The 18,005-nt window shown below is 45.0% G+C and overlaps 1 protein-coding gene and 1 long non-coding RNA gene across 3 annotated transcripts; one reads left to right on the top strand and one right to left on the bottom strand.

Annotated features, from left to right (window-relative positions):
• Positions 1 to 8,286: 8,286 nt before the first annotated feature.
• LOC125100046 (uncharacterized) lies at positions 8,287 to 13,024 on the bottom strand. The gene is made up of 2 exons (XR_007127425.1): positions 11,031 to 13,024; positions 8,287 to 8,471 (listed from the first exon to the last, which is right to left on the bottom strand). It is a non-coding gene; the product is annotated as an uncharacterized LOC125100046 (long non-coding RNA).
• LOC125100041 (uncharacterized) lies at positions 9,623 to 17,928 on the top strand. Of its 2 annotated transcripts, XM_047729833.1 has the most exons (13): positions 9,623 to 9,830; positions 10,420 to 10,497; positions 10,773 to 10,855; positions 11,343 to 11,429; positions 11,507 to 11,623; positions 12,584 to 12,717; positions 14,406 to 14,614; positions 14,687 to 14,770; positions 15,909 to 15,960; positions 16,033 to 16,103; positions 16,535 to 16,699; positions 17,497 to 17,655; positions 17,734 to 17,928. In XM_047729833.1, the coding sequence occupies exons 2-13, from the start codon at positions 10,429 to 10,431 to the stop codon at positions 17,893 to 17,895; spliced, it is 1,392 nt and encodes a 463-aa protein (XP_047585789.1). In that variant the 5' UTR covers positions 9,623 to 9,830; positions 10,420 to 10,428; the 3' UTR covers positions 17,896 to 17,928. The 2 variants fall into 2 exon arrangements, with proteins under 2 accessions (XP_047585789.1, XP_047585790.1); XM_047729834.1 differs by lacking the exon at positions 11,343 to 11,429 and having other exon boundaries at positions 15,906 to 15,960.
• Positions 17,929 to 18,005: the final 77 nt, after the last annotated feature.

Here is an 18,005-nt window from a genome sequence, read left to right as displayed (position 1 = left end):
ATTGCAGCTGTGAGTTAAGTGAGAAAAAAACCAATTAGTGTTTTGCTTCATTAAGGTCAAATAAAAATATTTTTCTGAGGTTGGAGGCCATAAAGCATGTGTCACAGTTCCAGTCACAAGGCATGTAGCATTTTCTGATCTGACAGCATATAGCAGCATAGGAGTAGGATTCAAACATTCAAAATTGGGGGTGGGTAAAGTTTCTGTTCAAAAGGGTGATGCAGGAAGATTTTGAACTCAACTTCTCCCACTGATACACTGAATCTATAGCTATGCATCATACAGTTTCTTCTGCGGAAAAAAAAAAAAAAAACAACCTAGAAACTGGCAGAGCAAAATTGAGGGTGGGTATACAGGGCAGCCCAACTGAGACCCAAGGATTGAGCAAGTTTTGTTGATAAGGCGGGGCTGAAAAATGTGCCCTAGACAGGGAAGGAAGTAACAAGGACTGAGAAATGGATTAGGAGAAGCAACAGTTCTACTTCCACATGTACAATGAATTTGGATATCTGTTGTGGTGTGACGAATTGTATATTCGTAGGACTGGGGTCATAGAACTTCCATTTCTGAGCCAAAAAGTCTCCCTGTAGCTTCCTCTTTTGTTCCTGTGCTGTCATCTGGAGCCAAATGGACGTCAATTCTTTTCCTCAGAAGTCCTTGTATCCTAAGTCAAGAGTTTCTGCTCTTTCCCACACAGTCTTCTTTTCCCCAACACCCCCCTCCCCCGCCTCTTACCATAATCAGAACTCCCTTATTCTCTAGATCAGGAGAGGCTCTTTATGAGCCACCTCAAATTACCTACAATGGAAGAAATTTGAATACTGACCTGTATCTTTGAGGATATAAAAAAATTACCAGTGTTTTTTGTTTTTTTTTTTTTAAAGATTTTATTTATTCATTTGACAGAGAGAGATCACAAGTAGGCAGAGAGGCAGGCAAAGAGAGAGGAAGGGAAGCAGGCTCCTCGCTGAGCAGCGAGCCCAATGCGGGACTCGATCCCAGGACCCTGGGACCATGACCCGAGCCGAAGGCAGCGGCTCAACCCACTGAGCCACCCAGGCGCCCCCCAGTGTTTTTTTTTTAACTATGGTATTACATATGATAGGTATGATATTGTGATTTTTTTTCTTTTTTTAGATTTTATTTATCCATCTGAGAGAGAGAGAGAATGACAGAAAGCATGAGAAGGGAGAAGAACCAGACTCCACGTGGAGCTGGGAGCCCGATGCAGGACTCGATTCGGGGATTCTGGGATCATGACCTGAGCCGAAAGCAATTGCTTAACCAGCTGAGCCACCCAGGCACCCAATATCATGGTAATGTTTAAGAAAGAGTGCTTGACAAATCATAAGAAAGGAAAACTACAGTCTAATATTCCTTATGAGTATGAATGAAAGAACCCCCAATAAAATACTAGAAATTGACTCCAGCAATTTATAAGAAGAATGTATAAAAAGAATTATATACCATGACCAATTTAGATTTATCCCAGGAATGCAAAGTTGGTTTAACAGCTGAAAATCAGTCAGTGTAATACACCATATCATATCAGAATAAAACATAAGAACATGATCATCTAAATAAACACAGAAGCATTTGATAAAATCCAACACCTTTCATGAAAAAAAAAAAAAAAAAACCAACAAATTAGGAAGAGTATCCTCAACATGATCAAGGGCATCTACAAAAAAAGTCAGTTGGTATCATAGCTAATAATCAAAGACTAGGTGCTTTTGTCCTGAGATGAGCAACAAAATAAGGATATATGTCCTTACCACCTTCATTTGACATTGTTCTAGAGATTCTGGCCATGGCAATTACTCAAGAAAAAAAAAATGACATCCAGGTGGGAAAGCAAGAAGTACAACTATCTAAATTCATAGATTTTATGATCATGTATATTTTAAAAATCCTGTGGAGGGGCGCCTGGGTGGCTCAGTTGGCTTAACAACTGCCTTCTGCTCAGGTCATGATCCTGGAGTCCCAAGATCAAGTCCCGCATTGGGCTCCCTGTTCAGCAGGGAGTCTACTTCTCCCTCTGACCCTCCCCTTCTCATGCTCTCTCTCTCTCCTTCTCTCGCTTTCAAATAAATAAATAAAAATTTTAAAAAATCCTGTGGATTCACTAAAATATATTAAAACTAATCAAGTTCAATAAAGTTGTAAGATACAAGCTCAACATACAAAAATCAATTTTATATCTATACACTTGCAACAAACATAGTGAAAATGAAATTTAAAAAAAAAGTCATTTACAATAGCATCAAAAGAAATACAATGATTAGGAGTAAATATAACCAAAGAAGAGCAAACTTAAACTCCTAAAACTACAAAATGCTATTGAAAGAAATTAAATAAGATCTAAATAAATGGAATAACATCCCATATACATGGATCTTAATATTGTTAAGATGTCAATTCCCCCAATTGATCAGTAGATTCAACTAATGTCTTATAAGAATCTAAGCTTTTTGTATAAATTAACAAGGTGATTCTAGAGTTCATATGGAATTTCCAAAGATGCTATAGACAAACAATCTTAAAAAACAAGAACAAAGTTGGAGGACTTACAATTCCTGATTTCAAAACTTTTTGTGAAGCAATAGTAATGAAGACACTGTGAAACCGGCACAGGGACAAACATGAGATCAGTGAAAGAGAAGTGAGAGTCCAGAAATAAACCCATGTTTCTACGGACAGCTGATTTTGACAAGGATGTTGAGAATATTGAATGAAGAAATCTTTCAAACAAATGGCACTGGGACACCTGGATATCCAGATACAGATGAATTAATTTGTATCCTTAACTTAGACTGTATACAAAAATTAACTCAAAATGGAGCAATTACACAAATATAAGAATTAAAACTATAAAGCTCTTGGAAGAAAACACAGAAATTGATCCTCATGACCTCTGATCTGGCAATGAATTCAGAGATATGACACCAAAAGCAAGAACAACAAAAGACAAAAACAATAAACTGAATTTCATCAAAATTTAAAACTTTCATGCATCAAAAAGCATTATCGAAAAAGATTAAAAAACAACCTACAAAATGGGAGAAAATATTTGCAAATTATATATCTGATAATGGTCTAGTATCCAGGATATCTACACAGCTCCTATAACTCATCAACAAAAAAGACAATTCAAGTAAAAACTGGGGCAAAGACTTAAATAGCCATTTCTCCAAAGAAACTATACACATGCCTGAAAAGCACATGAAAAGATGCTTAACATCATTCTTCATTAATAAACTGCACAGGACAAACAATAATTAAAACCTGGGCAAAGACTTAAATCGATATTTCTTCAAAGAAGCTAAACAGATGGTCAAACAGTCATGTGAAAAGATTCTTAAAATCATTGGTCATTGAGGAAAGGTAAATCAAAGCCATAATGAGGCACCACTACACACCCACTAGTCTGGCTCTAATAAAAAGAAAGAAGAGGGGACGCCTGGATGGATCATTCAGTTAAGTGTCTGCCTTTGCCTTTGGTCATGATCCCAGGGTTCTGGGATTGGGTCCCACAAAAGGCTCCTTGCTCAGTGGGGAGCCTGCTTCTCCCTCTGCCTGCCATTCACCTTGTTTGTGTGCTAACTCCCTCTCACTCTCTATCTGACAAATAAATAAACTTGGAAAAAAAAAACAACAGAAAGAAAGAAGAACGGTGTCTGAGTGGCTCAGCTGGTTAAGCATCTGCCTTTGGGTGGGGTCATGGTCCCAGGGTCCCACAACAGGCTTCTTGCTCTGCAGGAAGCCTGTTTCTCCCTCTCCCTCTGCTGCTCCCCCTGTGTGTGCTCCCTCTTTCTCTTTCTGTCAAATGAGTGAAATTTTAAAAAAGAAGAAGAGAAAGAACTGTTGGTGAGAATGTGGACAGATAGGAACCCTCACATGTTGCTGGTGGGAATGTAATATGGGGCAGCCACTGTGAAAAACAGTTTGGCTGTTCCTCAAAAAGTTAAATGTATAATTACCATATCATCCAGCAATACTACTTCTAGATATATATGCAAAAGGATTGAAAAGGGATATGTAAAACAAAATTTGTACCAAAACATTCATAGCAGTGCTATTCAACTCAACTATATGACTAGATTAAAATGGAAGACTGCAAACCTGGGTAGCCTTGCCCTGGGGGACATTTTAATCAAAATAGAGTGATAGACTGGACTAATAACTCTTATTTTTTTGTACCATATCTACACGATGAGATATAATATGCCACTGGCATTGTTGATAAGATTATATTATTGATAGGCATGGGAAATTTAGTTAAGGCCTCCTGTGCCTTCCCCACACTGATTCCTTCAAATGTTAGGCATACATAAATTTGTTACCCCCTTATCTACAGTTTAACTCTGCAGTTTCAGTTCCTCAAGCCTGTGTCACAATGCCTACATCATTCACTACTCTTCATTTCCTCACGTAGGCATTTGATCATCTCACATCCTCACAAGAAGAGGAAGGATGAGCCCAGTAAGATTAGATAAGATTCTTTTCTTTTCCTTTTTTCCTTTCTATTCTTTTAAAGATTTTATTTATTTATTTGACAGATGGCGATTACAAGTAGGCAGAGAGGCAGGCAGAGAGAGAGGGGGAAGCAGGCTCCCTGCTGAGCAGAGAGCCCAATGCGGGGATCAATCCCAGGACCCTGAGATCATGACCTGAACAGAAGGCAGAGGCTTGAACCCACTGAGCCACCCAGGCACACCTCTTTTCTCTTTTCTTTGAGAGAGAGATCATGCAAGCATGAGCAAGCAGGGGGAGGGGCAGAGGGAGAGGGTAAAAGAGGATGTTAAGCAGACACCGTGTCCATCATGGAGTCTGATGTGGGATTGGATCTCATGACCCCGAGATCATGATCTGAGCCAAAACTAAGAGTTGGATGCTCAACTGACTGAGCCACCGAGATGCCCCAGCAATAAGATATCTTGAAAGACAGAACATATCCACATAATTTTTATTACAGTATATTGTTATAACTGTTCTATTTCATTATTATTGTTGTTAATATCTTACCGTGGCTGATTTATAAATTAAACTTTACCATAGATATGCATAAGAAAAAGCATAGTATATATGGGGTTTGGAACAATCTGTGGTTTCAGGCATCTTATTGGGTGTCTTGAAATATACCCTCCATAAATAAGGTGGGGACTACCATATTCATGTTTTCATTATTGTTCTCTTATATAAATACTTTATGAAATGTAGATAATCAAACAGGTATGACCCTTTTGCTATTAAGGGATCCTTGGTGAAAAACCATCAAGTGGCTTGTGATATAATAAAGAATATATCTGGTCTTTGTCTCGAGTTGAAGGAGCAGAGCTTCAAAAACCTTTGGGATTTCTTGGATGATAGGAGTCTCTCTGCTATGTTAATGAGGTGACTTCTGGCGGGACCCCCAGATAGCTTCCCCTGAGAAGGCTGCTCATCAGAAGAAACAACCATGACATTGCCTGGAGTTGAGTTTAGTCACATAGCCTATGATTTTATGAAACATATGCCTACATAATGAAATCTCAATTAAAAATAACTTTTGCGGCACACCCTGACTCCACAGGGACAGAAGTTCCTGTGCTCAGGCCCCTTCCAGACCTTTCCCTATGTACCTCTTCATCTGATTGTTCATTTATAATAAAAAGGTTCTCATAAGTAGAGCACCTTCTTGAGTTCTGGAGTCATTCTACTGAATTATTGAAGCTGAAAGGTAGCAATCGGAACCCCCAAATCTGTAGCCAAGTCAGACAGTAGTGCAAACAGCTTGGGGTTCCTAGTTGTGGCTGTCATCAGAAATACAGGCAGTTTTGTTGAGGACCTTGTGGGAACTGGTGCTAACTCAGGGTGTTAGTGTCAGAATTGGAATAAACTATAGGACACCCAGTCGGTGTCAGAGAATTGGTGTAAGATACAGTAAGTATAATGTGCCTTCCTGAGTTATATAAGTCATTCTAGCAAATTATGGAGCCTGCAGAATAGTGGGGTTGATGGATCCGTAATCAAAGGAACGAGACTAATACAGAGAGAGAGAGAGGGGGGGGGAAGCAGGCTCCCCGCTGAAGCAGAGAGCCCGATGCGGGACTCGATCCCAGGACCCTGGGATCATGACCTGAGCTGAAGGCAGCAGATTAACCCACTGAGCCACCCAGGCGCCCAGGAATGAGACTAATACAAAGTGAAGGTCAAGCAAAGCTTTATTTCGCACCAAGCATCGAGAATCAAAGCAACCGTTTGGGGATAGCCTCTTACAGAGAGGGCGACCCTCCCAGCCTCACAGACTAACTTTTATAGAGCAAAGGCCATGTGGTTGAGCCTGGCCACACACAGGTGGCCAATGAGATTGTAACACACAGAGAAAGCTGCACAGTCATGTTAGGTCACACACGGGTGGCCAATTGAATTACAATTCACCCCATAGTAGCTATTTGAACTAGCCTATCACCTTGGTCAGTATTGGTGCCCAAAAGGCACCCAAAAGGCGGGGCCCACACTCCTTGGTAGCTAGGGAGACAGTATGTGCGCCCCACTGATTGGACGTCTCCACCTGGCCTGACCCGCCCTTGTATTTGGGCTCTGTTACCTGGGACTTATTTCCTGGACTTGCTGTTAAGTCGGTCCCCTGGGTGGGAGGGACAGGGTCAATTTAAGTTTTACTGCATAAACAACAAAATGGCTGTTCAACTGAGATGAAATTGCTCTGGCTAAATAGGTCCTTACAGGTCACCTGATGTTGCTAACTGGTCAGAATGAGGAAGGACTGGGGACCCCAAGCTTGAGACTAGTATCTGAAGTAAAGGCAATCTTGTGGAGACATACTCTTTGCTGTGAAGTTTGGCCAAACTCTGCATAGTTGGAGACAGAAGTCTTTTCACCTCTATCTGGAAAATCATTCAGTCATAGAAAGGAAAGAAATACTGATGCATGCTACTGTATGGATGAACCTTGAAAACATTATTCTGAGTGAAAGAAGCCCATCACAAAAAGAACACAGACCATGTCATTTGTTTTATATGAATGTCCAGAATAGCCAAATCTATAGAGACAGAAAATAGATTAATGGTTGTTTAGTGATTGTAGTAGGGTGGGGTTAGAGAGGTGATAATAGAGGAAACCAAGTTTCTTTATAAAGTGATGGGAATGTTCTAAAATGGTGATAGTAAAACCCATTGAAATACTCACTTTGAGTGGGTAAAATGTATGATGTAGGTATTATATCTCCATAAGGCATCATTAAATCTGTTTAAGTTTTGGAGTGCCTAGGTGGCTCAGTGGGTTAAAGCCTCTGCCTTCGACTCAGGTCATGATCTCATGGTCCTGGGATTGAGCCCGGCATCAGTCTCTCTGCTCAGCAGGGAACTGGCTTCCTCCTCTCTCTCTGTCTGCCTCTCTGCCTACTTGTGATCTCACCTTCTGTCAAATAAATAAATAAAATCTTTAAAAAAACAGAAAATATCTGCTTAAATTTCAATTCAATTTAATTAACATATAGTATATTATTAGTTTCAGGGGTAGAATTTAGGATTCATCAGTTGCATATAACACCCAGTGCTCATTACACCAAGTGTCCTCCTTAATGCCCATCACCCAGTTACCTTAGGCCCCCAGCCACCTCCCCTTGAGCAACCCTCAGTTTGTTTCCTATAGTTAAGTCTCTTATGGTTTGCCTGCCTTTCTGTTTTTATCTTATTTTTCCTTTCCTTCCCCTGTGTTCATCTGTTTTAAACAGTTCCTCAAATTCCATGCGAGAGAAATCATATTTGTCTTTCTCTGACTGACTTATTCCACTTAGCATAATATCCTCTATTCTATTCATGTCATTGCGAATGACAAAATTTCATTCTTTTTGAGAGCTGAGTAATGTTCCTGTGTGTGTGTGTGTGTGTGTGTGCGCGCGCGGGGGGGGGGGAGAGAGAACGCGCGCCCAGATGTCTACTGACAGATGAATGGATAAAGAAGATGTCATATATACCCATCCATTCATCTGTCAGTAGGCATCTGGGCTCTTTCCATAGTTTGGCTATTGTGGACATTGCTGCTATAAACATTGGGGTGCACATGTCCCCTTGAATCCCTATGTTTCTAACGTTTGGATAAATACCTAGTAGTGCAAATGCTGGATTATAGGGTAGTTCTATTTTTAACTTTTTGGGGAAACTTCATACTGTTTTCCAGAGTGGCTGCACCAGTTTGCATTCTGACCAACAGTGTAAGGGTGTTCCCTTTCTCTTCATCCTCACCAAATTAAGCCATTGTCTTGTTTTTGGTTTTTTTTTTTTAAAGGGTGGTTATCTTCTGTAAATATGAGCTGAAGTAGCTATAGATGACACATAAAATGTCTGGGATTTGCTTCAAAAAAAAATCCATAGGGGATGGGGAGGGGACCAGAAGAGATAATACTGACCATTGGTTGATAATTGCTGAAGCTGAGTGCTTGGAGGATCATCATATTATTCTCTCTACAGCTGTATATGTGAGGAAAAAAAAAGAATCTGATGCAATGTTCTGACTCAGAAAGGAGGGGACTGTTGGGATACCTGGGTGTCTGACTTTGCCTCAGGTCATGATCCTCATGGTCCTGCTGGGCTCCCTGCTCAGCAGGGGGTCTGTTTGTCCCTCTCCCTCTGCCCCTCCCTGACTGGTGTTTGTGTTCCTATGCTCTCTTTCTCTCTCAAATAAATAAATAAGATCTTTTAAGAAAAAGAAAGAGGGCAACACTGTCAGGACCCCTCTCACTCCTGAGAGCTTTTTCTGCCTCCTTGCTGAATAAACTTCTATCACTTATATTCACTAAGATGAATGAATGAATGAATAAATGAATAAAGAAAGAAATAAAATTTTAGAAAGGAAAGAAGGAATGAAAGAAGGAAGGAAGGAGGGGACTGCCACCTCCTTTGATAAGTTTTTGTTTAGAGGCCCTCCCCAGAGCCCTCACTCAGGTCAAGGAGATGAATTATTGAGGGGAATCGGAGAGGCACAGAAGCCATGGAGTGTGGAGAGGCAGCTAGCGCAGGGGCTGCTTTGGGCCAGGACAGCTCATTGCCCCCAGCCCTCATGGTCAACCCCCAGGCCAGGCTGATGGTTGTGGTGGAAGTAGAGGGAGGGCGAAGAGGATCAGGTAAGAAATTCTTACACATTCATTCTTAGAGGGAGTGCAGCCTAGGGGAGCCTCTTGGGAGAGGGGAAGGGTGAGGTCATTTTACTGCTTCGGCTTCTGCTGCTGCCCTGAGATGCTGTTTGAGGGAGCTCTGCCTCGCAGGGCCTCTGATCCCGTGCACGGTTAGGAAACTGAAGCCAAGGTTGAGAGCAGGACCTAGGAGTGCTGGCAGTTTTCCCTCTGAGAGTTGATATCTAGTCTGTATTTCTCAGGCCTTACAGTCCTTCTGGAGGGGCCCAAGAGCATCCGCTTGCTTCAGCCGGGTACTCCAGATGCTCAGGTAAAGATGGGATAGGGTGCGGGTGAGGGCTGGGGAAGACAGGACTGACAATGCTGAGCCTAGCCCTCCCCACAGGAACAATGCCTCACCTTTGACAGAGTCCTGGGCTCTGATGCCACTCAGGTAGGGGGGTTTTAGGGAGCTGGGAGGAGCATGGGAGCCCTTAGGCTCCTAGATCCTGGAGTGCTGAGTGCTTCCCAAGCCTTTTGCTCGGACAGACTGGGTCAGGGCACCTGAGATCAGGGGGTGTGTCTGTGTCCCCTGTAGGAGGCTGAGCAGGAGCTGCTAGTATGAGTCCAGCCCACACTAGGCTTGGTGGCCCGAGGGTACAGTGTGGCCCTACTGCTTCGGGGTCGGGAAGCAGAGACACCCCGGCTTGTACCTCAGGTGAGTCCCAGAGGAGCCACCGGGCATGACTCATGAGGCTCAGGTGTTCCTTCCTCCCCGATACCTTTGAGAAACTTCCCTTCCCCTTCCTAGCTGGATTAGATTCCCCTCCTTGGGGTTCCTATAGTACACTGCGGTCCGTACAGGTCCTAGATTGCCAGGGTCCAATCTAGGCAGCGACTGAGAGGTAGGTCAGGGAAGGTGGGAAGCTGGGTCCCATGGAGTGAGGGTCAGGGAGGGGTGGTTTGCAAAGATCAAAGATCCAGGGAGGCCTAATCTTCACAGTTTTTCTTAATACTGATAATAAACTTGACAGTTTTGTTTTTAGGGCTTCATGAAAATGCCCCCGAAATCAAAATAGCTACTTCAGAAACTTGTCATAGGCCCCTGCCATAGGAAACAGCAGGTCTCACTGAAAATGTCTACTCATGTGACCGGCTGAAAACCGTGAGGGCTGGGGCTCTTTCTGTCCTGGAGACTGTGTCTGTAGCACCTAGTGGAGAACCAGGTGCAGACTTTACCCTCAGGAAGTGCTGAATTATGGATTCAACCTTTCTGCATCCTTACTGAACCCCTTTCTCCACTTTAGCTGTTGCAGATGCTGTTTGAGGAAGCTCTGCCCCCCAGGGACCCTGATCCTGTGCTTACTACCCTTAGCCTGGTGCAGGTGAGACCCTGCAGGGAGGGGGGCCTGGGAACCAAGGCCCCTGCTGTGCGGCAGAAAGTGCCCAAGGCTTGGGAGCAGCCAGAAAAGCTCAAGCCCAGACTCATTCTGCTGCTCATCAGTGTGGGCTTGGCTCTCCTGAGGTCTCCTTTTTCCTGCCTGAAATAACTGAATTTGGGGGCCCTGATTGGCCCATAGGGCTCCAGCGGGAGGATCGTGTGCGCTGAAGCCTGGGAAAGGCTCTATGTGTAACCAGTGTTGTGCTTGCGTGATTCCAGCTCAGCCCCTGTGGGAAGACTCGGGACCTGCTCTCTCCAGGGACAGAGAACTTGTCAGTGCTAGATGTGTCCCCCCTGGACTTGTGAGTATCTAGGGCCCAAGGGGATCTGAGGGTGCTTGTCTTAAAGCAGGGCTGACACCCCCAAACCCAGCCCTTGGAGATTTCTCCCCACTGCCATAAACTTGGGGTCATGCTTATCACACCCCCTCCTCCTCTTCCCTGCATCCCATATCCCTAATCCTCTCATTCTTCTTACCCTATCCTTCTATGCCTCTTCACCTCAGTCCTTATCATCCTTGGACAGTTGAGCATCTCACTGAGCAGAACTTCAGTTTCTCCATCTGCAAAATGGAGAAATTCCAACTAGCCTGTTTCCCTCACTGGTCAGATAACAGGAGGAAAAAGGAGATTGTACAGATGAGAGACTTTTAGGGGATATACTGAGCTTGGAACCTTAGGGATGATTCTCACAGGCTCTTGGGATCCCATCTAGCTTCCCACACAGAGGTTCTGGGGGCTGGACAGGACCCTGGTGGTTGGGAATTGAGCTCAGCCTCCCTTCCTCCAGGGTAGTGGAAAATGCCAGTGAGGTGGAGGTGTCTGACTCAAGAGTGGCCTCGGGGCTGTACTTGCAGGCTGCGGGCGATGAAGGCAGGTGAGGACAGAGGGCACCTGTCACCTCCCACCCCCGTCCCTTAGGTGTTTGGCTTGATCCTACCCTCTCCTCCACAGGGACTGTTCTCTGCTCACTGTCACCATTTCCTGCCCGGGGCCTGATCCTCCTGAGGGGCCTGGGATCCAGGGCATGTGGCGAGGGGCCTTGAGGATCCTGCAGCTCCCCAGAGCCCTGTAAGTCTCATGGAGTCTTCTGACTACTTTGGGGAGTGGCGGTTTGTGGGGAGGCTGAAATATGGATGCAGAGACCCAGGGCAGCCCCAGAATGTGTGTGGCTTTCTAGGTTCCCTAATGTGTGTGGGAATTTTCCTTATTCCCCCAAAATCTCACTCCTCAACTTTTCTTTCCTCCCAGTCTTTCCATGCATCTGTTCTTTGCTCCAACTGTTATTTTTGCTCATTCTTTCATCTTTCAATGTTTTGAGGTACTGTCCTCTAGCATAGCTGTTCTGCTCTGAGAGCATTAGAAGGTAAGTGATACAAAGCCCTTTTGGGGAAAACCTAAATAGCCAAAACAACAAACACAATTCCTTGGGAACAAGATCTACTCAGCTCTCTCCAGAGCCAAGTACCCCCACCAGAAATGCAAACTGTTGTCTTCAAGACCAACTCTGTGCTGGGGAGGAGGTTGGGGGTGGGTTAAGTGATAACACCACGGAGAGCTCAACATATTTAGGTTGGCTTTCTCCCAGTGAAGCAATCACTTGGTTGCTCTAAGCCTGGGACATGGATTGTCCTCCCGAATTCTAGGAAGGTTGACTCTGACCATTTTTGCCAGACCTTTCTGACAAAGGACAGACTCCCAGAGTTCCCCACTCTGCCATTTTTGTGGATGTCACCTTGCTTTGCCATTTTTAATTGGGTGATTAGTCTTTTATTACTGAGTGGTAAGAGTTCTTTAAATATTCTGGATGCAATTCCCTTATCCAATAGACAAAATAAATTTTGAACTATGAGAATATATTGTGTAATTTTAAAAATAATAAAATAAAGATCTATTCAAGGTTGCAAATCTGCCTGGTGGTGCACAGAAGTTACTGGAAATAGTCAATCTTTCCATCAGAATGTGATTTGGGCCAGTTTCTTTCCCTATCCATCAGAGGACATCTCTTTTCTTCCTCCCTCCCTTGGGCAGAGATTGCCCCCTGCTGCAGGTATTGGCTGGTAAGGTTATTGGTGAGGAAGTGGAGGGCTCCTTGCCCTGGATTGTCTCGCGGCTCCTGGAAGGAAACAACTACAGTGGCCTTCTTCTTCGCCTGGACACTCAAGGTGGCCTGAGGGGAGGGTGTGGGGTTCTTGGGGAAGCTCTGGGATCTAACTTTTGCCCGATCCACCCTCTTACCCAATCAGCTGCAGTCCCAACCGCAGTGCAGAGAGAGCCTGACCCTCTGGGAGGGCCAGGATTCAGAAAGGTTCCGGGATGGCTAGATTGCTTCAAAGGCTGGAGAGGCAGGGCCAATAGAAAAGCAACCCCCCATCCTTCAGAGACTTTCAACAGTTTACCAAGCATTTTTACACTAATGCCTTTTATTCTTACCACAACTCCATGAGACACATATAACTTAGATGAGGAAAGAAAGGGAAGCGTATGGGGCACCTGGGTGTCTCAGTGGGTTAAAGCCTCTGCCTTCAGCTCGGGTCATGATCCCAGAGTCCAGGGATCGAGTCCCGCATCGGGCTCTTTGCTTAGCAGGGAGCCTGCTTCCTCCTCTCTCTCTCTCTCTGCTTGCCTCTCTACCTACTTGTGATCTCTCTCTGTCAAATAAATAAATAAATCTTAAAAAAAAAAAAAGAAAAGATCTCGGGGTCCTGGGATCGAGTCCCGCATCGGGCTCTCTGCTCGACAGGGAGCCTGCTTCCCTCTCTCTCTCTCTCTCTGCCTGCCTGCCTCTCTGTCTACTTGTGATCTCTCTCTGTCAAATAAATAATAAATAATAAATAAAATCTTTAAAAAAAAAAAAAGAAAGGAAAGTGTAATTTATAAACAAGGAAATGAAAGATCAGAGAAGGGAAAGAACTTGCCTGTTTTCACAGACTTATTAAAAATCAGGCCTCTGTGAAATATGATGTCAGAGACGTGGGGGAGGCCAACTGGAGGGTACAGATCAAACAAAAATGATTAAGATTTGATAATTATTGAAGCTGGGTGGTAAATAGATGGGTTTCCTGTACTTTGTATATGTTTGAAATTTTCTATAACAAAAGTAAAAAAAGGGCGCCTGGGTGGCTCAGTGAGTTAAGCTGCTGCCTTCGGCTCAGGTCATGATCTCAGGGTCCTGGGATCGAGTCCCGCATCGGGCTCTCTGCTCAGCAGGGAGCCTGCTTCCCTCTCTCTCAATCTGCCTGCCTCTCCATCTACTTGTGATCTCTCTGTCAAATAAATAAATAAAATCTTTAAAAAAAAAAAAAGAAGAAGAAGAAGAAAAAGAAGAAGAAGAAGAAGAAAAAGAAGCCTGGCTCTCTGTCTCCCAAACTAACAAACACAAATTAATTTGATTAATATACTCCCAGACCTTGCACTGTGCCAGGCCCTGTGGAGTGAGGAGGATAAATTAGGGCAGTTCATGCCTTCAAAGATAAAGCAGTGAAGGACAAAAGTGTGTTTATCCACTGGCCAGTTTGGTATCATGATTAAGGGCCCAGGCCTTAAGGCCAGACAGAACTGGACTTAAATTTCAGCTCTGCTACTATCAGGAAATTCCTTGACTTCTCTGAGCTTCATTTGCTTCATCTGGAAAATGTGGGAGTAAGACAAATAAGAGTTGCATTGAAGCATTATGTGGATAAAAAAAGGGAATCCATGAAAAGCCTTAGCACAGTGCCACCAAGTACACATAAACACCTGATAGGTATTAGCTCTTTTTATAAATAATGCTATTAGTAAAAATTAAAAGTATTACAGGCAGTGTGCTTTGGAATCCAGAAGGAGTGATTCACTTTGAATGTCCCCTCACTAGGTGGCTCCCCGAGCTTGCTCTGGGCTGCTCTGTTGGGGGCCAAGGGAAGGAGGATGCAGGCGAAACAGGTGAGGCCCACCCTGTGGGATGCAGTAGAAGAGGCCCGGGCCCGCCGGGCTGGCCTGAAGAGCCTGCGTTCAGGCCTCCTTGGAGACAACCTGACGGATAGTGGGCTCAGCCAGTTGGGCAGGGCATTGCGAGAATTGCAGGTAAGCAAAGTGAGGCCTGGAGGTGCCCCAGAGAGCAATGGCTAGAGCCTACCTTAAACCCCCTCTCCATAGGTAGTAAAAGCCTGGAGCCGGCGCCCAGGGAGCCAGATGCTCAAAAGGGTAAAAGCTGAGGCTGTGAGGCTCCCAGAACTACAGGTAGGTCTTCTTGTTCCACCTCTTAGGAGCCCCATTGATGTCTGCTTTCACAGAGCACTATGAGGTGGCCCTTCCTTCGTTCACTATTTACTGATTCCCAGACATTTATTGACTTCTCACTACGTGTCAGGCATAGTGCTATGCAGACCCTGGGAAATCCCTGTCCTCATGGAGTTTATAATTTCTGGAAAGAAACAATTTTTAACACCATCATCAGTGCTTTGAAGGCCCTATCAACACAGGGTTCTATGGGGTCATCTAAGTTAGTCTTGGCAAGAGAAGGAAGGAACATTTCATGGAGGAAGTTGATTCCCGAAGGAGGTGAAGAACATTCTAGGCACAGAATATAATAGGCAAAGTCTTGAAAAAATAAGGGAGAGCTTGATCTCTTTGGGAGACTGCAAGTGGCTCATTTTGCTGGAGAATAGTTTGAGGAAGAGTCAAGAGAGAAGGATTAAGTAATGAAGTTGGGAAAAAAGGGGTGAAGTGGGGGTCAGTTTATAAAGGGCTTTGTGAATTTATTGAGATATTTGGACTTCATCTTGAAGGTCAATGGGGAAAACATAGAATTTTTTTAAGCAGAGAAGACAACACTGCTTACATTTTTCAGGTGAGCAAACGGCGGCTCAGAGAAGGGATCTGAGCATCTCGGGGTCATTGATACAATCAAAGGTAGCAGAAGGGCAAACATGCCCAAGTCTTTAGACTCAATATGGTACTTTTGCATCAGTTTAGAGTGCATGGCCTCTCCTGTGCAGCAGGGGACACTGTCCTCCAGGATTTGACACTGTGTCCCTGGACGGCTGCTCCTGTCCACCTCCTGGTCCTTCCCTTTTCCTATTTCCTTACAACTTGTTTTTCTAGCCCTGAGCTCTGGGAATTAGGTAGGGAAGCTCCCATTTATTGAGCAGTGCCTGCCACTTGTGCTTTGGGTGCATTATCTTATTTCATGCTCTCTACAAATTTTGTCAGCTCTATTTTACATGGATTCAAAACACTAGTCATCCGCCTGAGGTCACACAGCTGAGACGTGGAGGGGCTGGCACAGCGATCTGTCTGATTTTAAAGCCCTGAGCTTAATTCACAGTATCCTGGGAGGAAGAATATGGAATTCTCACTCCTACTTTATTCTCAGCAGGTCATAGATTTAACAGCAAGCCACAGCCCAGGATTCCAGGGAGAGCCCAAAGGTGGGTTTGGAGTTTGGGGTGAAGCTGGGTATCTCCTCCACCTTTACTGGGCTTAACTGCATTTTCTTCCAGTGGTAGGAATAACAGCATCTCTAGGACTTGGACTCCACCAAAATCATCCTCTTAGGGACTCTGAGGAACAGGTAATATACCTCACGTGCCCCAGAACAGCTGGAAGTTGTTGGGAGAGTGGAGTTGCAGAGCCCAGTTAATGTAGCTACTGCTTCTCTGTCCCAGCATCAGGAAGGAATACAGAGCTTCTGGCAAAAAGAAGACCCAAAAGCCTATGTGATTCCTAAGGGGGAGGGGGCATAGGAAGGCTATTTTCCTACTGGGTCACATTAAGGGTATAGAATCCTTCAGGCCTCCATGGTACCTATTGGCAGAGCCAGTAACTCTCCTTTCTCCCTCTGACCTCCAAGTCTCTGTCCAGGTTCCAGGCCCTTATAGGCCAGTAGGTCCTGGATGTAGTTCTGGGAGCAGCCCTGGTAGTGGGGTTCTGTTGAAAAGCTGGACCCTTAGTCCCAAAGCTGTGAACACACATGGCTTCTAAGCCTAGACTGACGCCACCTAGGCCTGGCAGGTCCCAGATGTGGCCTTGCAGTTCTTCTTGGCCCAGGCCCAGAGGAAGAGACTGCACGAACAGCACCAAATATGGATCCAAGAGGAACTGAAGCGTTTGGGACAGGAGGAGGTGGTGGCAGGTGACCAGGTCAAAGCCCTGGTGGTTGGAAAGGAGGTAAGGAGGGTCAGGTAGGGGACTTGAAGCTTCTAATTGGTCCAGGCACTCTGCTGGGGGTGGAATCCAGCCTCAATCACAATAGACTGGGCCATACCCTCTCTCATGGTCTTCACAGCTTTGTGGGGGACAGATGAAGTGATTTTCAGTGCTAAGTACTGTGATGCAGGGAGCTAAGGGCTTATGGGAACAAAGAGGTGTGCCTGACCCAGGCTGGAGTGGATCATAAAAGATGGCATTTACCAGAGACAAAAAAACAGATCAGCCAGAGGAATTTACTAGACTGAGCTCCGCTTGGGCAGTCTGTACCATCACATAGAGGCACTGAGTAAATATAACTTGTTTGAGCAAATTCAGAAACAAAACTTGTGTCCATGGAGGTGGTGCAGATATGTTCTGAGGACAATACTGTATGAGCAAAAGTCCAGAGGGAAGCAGTAGCAAAGTACAGTCTGGGTCGAACAAATTGTCCATCTGGCGGGTCCTGGCAGGTGCAGGGTCAGAGGTGAGACTAAAGAGACCAGTGTGTGCCATGCCCCTGAATTTGGACTTTACCCTAAGAGTGACAGCAAACCACTGAAAGGCATTTGTCATCTCAGTTCTGTCCCTCACTAGCCATGTGAATTTGTGCAGGTTAGGTCACTTCTCTGATCTATGTACCCGATTTGGAAAACTAAAATGGCAACTACCCCATATGGTTTTTTCACTGGAGAAAGTGAAATAATACACATGAAGTGTTTAGAAGAGAGCCTGGCACACAGGTAGCACTGAACAAAGAATATGTATTATCACTGAAGGCCTCCAAGGAGAGGCAGAGATGGTTCCGGGAGCAGACGATGCTGAGACTGCGGCTGGAGGCCCTTCAAGCAGAGCAGGACACTGCGGAGCAGGACCTCGCAGCCCTCTATGACCTGCACGTGCAGGCTGCCCGAGCTCAGACACGCCACATGCTGCAGGTCAGTGAGGTCAGAAGTCAGGCCTTAAAATGGTTCCAAGGCTGACTGGCTGACAAGCATCTCTCAATCTGGGCACAGGTATTCCGAGCCTGGCGAAGGCTGTGGGAGGAGCAGGCCATGACCACAGAGCATCACCACCGCAGCCTACTGGCTGGTGTCCTACAAGACAACATCAACCTGGCCACGCAGAACCAGGAGCTCCAAGCCCAGAACCAGCAGCTTCAGCAGGGAGTAGATTAGGCTGAGGCCAATCATTGGCAGATTGCTGCCCTGGGGAGGGATCTGATGATCAGTAATCCTGCAACAGCTGCTTCCTTTCTCTCCATTCTTAAGGGGCTTAGAAGGGAGAG

This window comes from Lutra lutra, chromosome 5, assembly GCF_902655055.1.
Source record: "Lutra lutra chromosome 5, mLutLut1.2, whole genome shotgun sequence".
In the NCBI taxonomy this organism is placed as follows: domain Eukaryota; kingdom Metazoa; phylum Chordata; class Mammalia; order Carnivora; family Mustelidae; genus Lutra; species Lutra lutra.
This window is presented reverse-complemented; position numbering and strand designations above follow the sequence as displayed.